The sequence below is a fragment of the Ahaetulla prasina genome, chromosome 9 (genome assembly GCF_028640845.1).
Source record: "Ahaetulla prasina isolate Xishuangbanna chromosome 9, ASM2864084v1, whole genome shotgun sequence".
Taxonomy (NCBI): Eukaryota; Metazoa; Chordata; class Lepidosauria; order Squamata; family Colubridae; genus Ahaetulla; species Ahaetulla prasina.
Window position 1 is genome coordinate 1,901,527 of NC_080547.1, and position 6,000 is coordinate 1,907,526.

Consider the following 6,000-nt stretch of genomic DNA (forward strand, 5'->3'; position numbering starts at 1 on the left):
TTGAATGAGTGAATGAATGAATGAATACCCCAGTCATTCTAAAAACCTTAAATGACTTCCTGCTCAGTGGTGTCTATAGCAGAGGTCTCTCATCTTGGCAACGTTAAGCCTGGAGGACTTCAACTCCCAGAATTCCCCAACCAGCTTTGCTGGCTGAGGACTCTGGGAGTTGAAGTCCACAAGTCTTAAAGGACCAAGCTTGAGACCCCTGGTCTATAGGGCATAGTCAAAAAAAACCAAGTTTTTTTTCCAGATAAGCTGATTTGGATAAAAAAGAAATGGAAAAGAGGGAAGGAAATGGGTTATATATGTAAAATTGTATGAATGTTAAAATCTATAATTGTAATAATGGAACCTAGGGAAAATATTTGAAATTATATTATATTGTGAAAAGGGAGCAATGAATTAGGGTTAGGTTTTAGAAAAATGATTGACTTTAATTTAAAGGGTTTCAATTTGAAAAAAGTAATGGGGGTGGGGGGGAAGAAAAATTGGTCAAGATTAGGGATTAGGGCGAATGGTAATATTGATTATATACCAGAAGAAACAGAAGGAAAATAAAACAAAAAAATTAGAAAGAATATTATGGCAAAAAGTGAAATATATAAATTGTGTTGGAGAAAACTAAAAGCGATACAAATTTTGACTCGGCCAATACTCTGTTCAGAAGAAATGTATTGTTTGTTTGTCTGTTTTGAAAAAAATAAATAAAAAACTTTTCTAAAAAAACAACAACAACCCAAGGGGGCAGCCACGATGTTGCAACGGAAGCTCTGCGCACCTTTGATGGGCACGACGACATCCATGCGCCACGCACGATGACGTGGTTGTGGCCACGATTTTGACTTTTTTGACCGCAGTGTGCGGACGTTCCCGATCTCCTAAGAAAATAATAAGAGTTTGCTTTCTCTTCTGCTGCGTCTAGCTCTACTGGATCGGATGAAACGTTTCCCTTCCACATCCCACGGGTGACGTCTCTGCGGCTGTAAGACCCTCCCTGACCTTCCCTTCAGGATAACCAGGTGAGGGGATCGAAGGCTGCTCCTTCCAGGAAGTGCTCTTGGCTTGGTCTTTCCAAAAAAACCAACAACCTCCAGAACTGCAGAATTGTCAGCGCATTGATGGGCAGGACTGTTTCCTGGAGACCGTTGCCGAAGTCCCAACGCCCAATGACCCTTGCTGAAATTATTAAAAGGAGTTTCTGGTTAACGACGCTGCAGACACAGGTTGAGTTTGAAGTCTGAATGGCCCCAAAACTTGTAAAACCAAAACCAAAACCTGGATATCGGGATTTAAATGCTACTCATCTCCTAGTGCTGTTATGTTTTGTTTTGTTTTTAAATTGATATAGGTCAGGGGTCTCCAAGCTTGGTCCCTTTAAGACTTGTGGACTTCAACTCCCAGAGTTCCTCAGCCAGCTTTGCTGGCTGAGGGACTCTGGGAGTTGAAGTCCACAAGTCTTAAAGGGACCAAGCTTGGAGACCCCTGATATAGGTAGTCCTGGACTTATGACCACAATTGAGCCCAACGTTTCTGTTGCTGAGTGAGACATTTGTTAAGTTGCCCCCTGTTACAACTTTTCTTGCCTCCGTCATTAAGTGAATCGGTGAAGTTAATAAGTGAGTAACCCGGTTGTTAAGTGGATCGAGCTCCCCCCTTGACTTTGCTTGTCAGAAGGCCGTAGAAAGGGGATCGCGTGACCCCGGGACGCTGCAACCGTCATAAGTATGAGTCAATTGCCAGGCATCTGAGTTTTGATCACGTGACCCTGGGGATGCCACAAAGGTCGTAACTGTGAAAAAACGTTCATAAGTCCTATTTTTCACTGCTGTTGTAACTTTAAACGGTCACTAAATGAATTGTTATAAGTCAAGGACTACCTGTATTGTATTTCTGTTATTTTATGTGACTATGATAGCTCTGGTGTTGGCTATGAGGTTGCTGTTGTTTTTTGTCCACCATTCAGGTCACCTTGAAGCGGTTTATAAATTCATAAATAACAAGGAAAGGCCTCCTCTCCTTCATTGGGAAAATGGAATTGAGAATTCAAGCCTAAGTACAGACGATTAAAAAAGGGAGGGAATAGGACCAGAACGGAACAGAGCTGAAAGGGACCTTAGAGGTCTTCTAGTCCAGCCTCCTGCTCAAGCAGGAGAACCGATACCATTCCAGACAAGCGGCTGTCCAGTTTCTTCTCGAAAACCTCCAGTGATGAAGCACCCACAACTTCTGGTGGCGAGCTGTTCCACTGGTTCATTGTCCTCACTGTCAGGAAGTTTCTCCTTAGTTCCAGGTTGCTCCTCTCCTTGTTTAGTTTCCATCCATTGTTTCTTGTCCTGCCTTCTTTGGTGCTTTGGAGAATAATCTGACCCCCAGATGTAAAATTAGCATCCGGTTTTCCCGAACTGGCTGAAACCCACCCCCCTGATCTCAAATCACTAAGGGCTCTTTCTGCACCCAGGAGGTGTTTTCTTTTAAGGGGTGACGTGTCCCCAAAAGGATTTCCAAGGTGTAATTGCTTGGAGATAGTGCTGCGCACATCAGGAAGAGTCATCAGGGACATCCAACTTGTTCCGTTCAGCTGAGAACTTTGAGACTTTACGGATGTGATTTATTTCTGAAACTCTTGAGAAGAGCCAGCGCTAATCTTGTTATTGACCTCACTCCCAAGCGGGAGAGGAATTAGACAAACTTCCTCTTGAGCGCAAACATATAACTTTATATTTCCAGACTGGCACCCACATTGAAAATAGAACATTTCTATAGTACTCATTTCTAAAGATCTAAGTGCCAGAGCCCACTGTAACAACATTGCCAAAAAGGCACTAAGAGTTGTTAACCTAATCTTGCGTAGCTTCTTCTCTGGTAATATTGTACTACTAACTAGAGCATATGAAACATTTGCTAGATCAATTCTTGAATACAGCTCACCTGTCTGGAACCTGCACTGCATATCGGACATCAATACAATTGAGAGAGTCCAGAGATATTTCACAAGAAGAGTCCTCCACTACTCTGCTCGCAATAAAATACCTTATGCCATCAGACTCCAAATTTTGGGTTTAGACAACTTAGAACTACACCGATTTCAGTCTGACCTAAGCATAGTACATAAAATTATCTACCACAATTTCCTACCTGTCAATGACTACTTCAGCTTCAACTATAACAACAATACACCAGCAAATAATAGATACAAACTCAAAGTAAACCACTCCAAACTTGATTGCAGAAAATACGACTTCAGCAACAGAGTGGTCAATGCCTGCAATGCACTACCTGACTCTGTGGTTTCATCGCAAAACCCCCAAAACTTTAACCTTAGACTGTCTACTGTTGACCTCACCCCATTCCAAAGAGGTCTGTAAGGGTGTGCATAAGAGCACCTGCATTCCTACCATCCCTGTCCTAATATTCCTTTTTTACTTACTCTTTTCATGGATCCAAGTTATGTTTATACTTTTACCTGTTATCTTATATATGATTGGCAAATAAATACATAAAAATACATTTAAAATTCGCAGCCCTCCAAATGTTGCAAAGCGGTCTCTCAACCATCTATTTTAAAAACGAATTGGGGAAAGTCTGTATATTATAAACGTGATATATTATACGGACGTGATATATTAAAGAGTTATTGCAATGTGGAAAATAACTTGCAAAGACAATGTATGTTTAGCAACATTGCAAGACAAATAAACATATCTTTGAGGAAATATATAATCAAACTGGAGACAGGACATGGGGGGGAAAGAGCTGGCTATGTTTGCAAAACAACAACAACAATGAGATAAGCCAAAATGAGCTCCTTTTGACTGTCTTTAGAGGTCCCCCTAAACTTCTAAATGGATTGAGAACACAGCGGGTGCCTCTTGACAATGATGGCTAGTTGTCTCTGCAGAAAACCATGAACTACACTTAGTCCTTGACTTACAACCATTTAATGACCGTTCAAAGTTATAACACCACTGGAAAAAGGGACATGTGGTGGTCATTTTTCACATGATTGCTGCAGCATCACATGATCAAAATTTGGACACTTGGCAACTGGCATCATGTATTTATGGATTTTTAGATCTCTGACAGTGAGAACAATCAACCGATGGAACAGAAGTTGCCTTCGGAAGTTGTGGGAGCTTCATCCCTGGAGGCTTTCAAGAAGAGACTGGATTGCCATTTGTCAGAAATGATGAAAGGTCTCCTGTTTGGATGGGGGGGTTGGTCTAGATGACCTACAAGATCTCTTCCAACTCTGTAATCTCTCACAGTTACTGCTGCTGAACCAGCTAATCGCCTATTCTGTACTGGTGTATTTTCATTTTTCTGCAAGACTTTACTTTTCTCACCAGCCAACCACATTTTGGTTGGGTAGCACCCAATATTTTTCCTTACAGTTTTTGTTTTCAGTCTGTTTTATTCATCAATTCTGTTTGATCTTCTATTTCCATCTTCGTGTCTGCTGATCTTGAAACCTGCCACTGCAGCGAATTCTTTTGCTTTTCCCATTTGTGTTCTAATTCCCTTGGAAGGCTCTTCGAAAACCATCAGCAAGTTATCTGTAAAAGCCCTTAACGTCTAAGTTTATTTTTAGATCTTCCCTGCCACCATCCTTTCATCTTTTTGTCTCGCATCCCTACTCAGAATTTCAAGAACCAAAATAAACAAGAGAGGAGGCCGTGTCATCCTTATGTTGTCCTTTTTTATATCTTGCCGGGGTTTTTGTTAAATGGATTATTTGTGCTTTCTGTGAAGTGGCGGTCGGTTAATCCTATTACGTCCTGAAAGTCAGGTCCTGTCCTTCTTAATTCCCATCAACTGGAGCTGAAGGTGTATTGTTTGTGAATAAATAAACTGGATTTCTGAACGGGCACTAAAATCTCTATCTCGAAAGACTTCAGGCATCAGCTGGAGGCTGTTGGGGGCTGCTTTCTGCCTTTGGTTAAGAGTTTTTTCTCCATTTCTCCCTTGGGGAAATAGGATATTCTGCCTCTTTTAATATTGCCCCAAATATGCCATTATCTTGGGGGAGGATGGGGTGGACTTCCTACAATATTTAGCTAAGCACTGGAGACCTCGCCAAATATTGATACCGGGGGAAAACTGATCACGGTCGGGGCATTGATGGAAACGAGAGGGGGCTGCTTCTCAAACTACGTGTGATAAATTGCACCCACAACACCCACACGAGAAGACCATGCTAACATGCACCTTGGTGTCTGCCATGCTTCATGCTGGGGGCGTGTAAGGGAGACAAAGTCACATTGTGTGCACGATCATGTGATATCATTGCAACATCGATCAAACCCAATTATCGCCGCTCTGCCTCGTTAATTTTTTTCCAAAGGTTCTTTTAATTAAAAAAGGAAGGAAGGAAACCGTAGCGTGTACTAAGCTAAAAGCCAGCCTTGGGCATCATCTATATTTGCACCCACCCTGAGAACACTGTTAGAAAATAAAATCTGACAGTTTGTAGTCTAAGGCTGTGTTTGCTTCTGCTATTTGAATATTTTGGTGGCTGGTTGCCTCATCTTAGCAGCTGTGTTTGTTAGAATGCCAACAACATGTTCTCGGATTTTAAATTCCACAGTCCAATTGTACCCAAAAGATGGCAGTATTATTTACAGAATACTAAATAACAGAGTTGGACGGGACCTTGGGGGTCATCTAGTCCAACCCCCTGTGGGAGCAGGAGACCCTGTATCATTTCAGACAGATGGCTGTCCAGTCTCTTCTTTAAAAGCTCCAGTGATAGAGCACCCACAAGAGTGGTGCGGTGGCCTAGAGACAGAGTTCTCGCCATACATTCCAGAGGCTGTGAGTTCGATCCTAAGTAGAGGCAGATATTTGTCTCTCTTGGCCCCATGAGAAATATATCTGCTGAACAAAACTCCGCATTGGCGACAGGAAGGGCATCTGGCCAGTAACCACTCAGCTCCATTCAGTTGCCCCGACTCCACCCTGCCAGGGATTATGGGGTCATTAAAAGAAGATGATGTTAGA

At 42.2% G+C, this 6,000-nt stretch overlaps 1 protein-coding gene across 1 annotated transcript in view; it reads left to right on the forward strand.

Annotated features, from left to right (window-relative positions):
• PROM2 (prominin 2) overlaps positions 1-2,008 on the forward strand; it is a 45,131-nt gene extending 43,123 nt beyond the window's left edge. Inside the window, exons 23-24 of the mRNA XM_058194113.1 lie at positions 926-1,351; positions 1,495-2,008. Coding sequence (XP_058050096.1) covers positions 926-989 — 64 coding nt within the window. The 3' untranslated portion in view covers positions 990-1,351; positions 1,495-2,008. The remainder of the gene's footprint in view (positions 1-925; positions 1,352-1,494) is intronic.
• Positions 2,009-6,000: the final 3,992 nt, after the last annotated feature.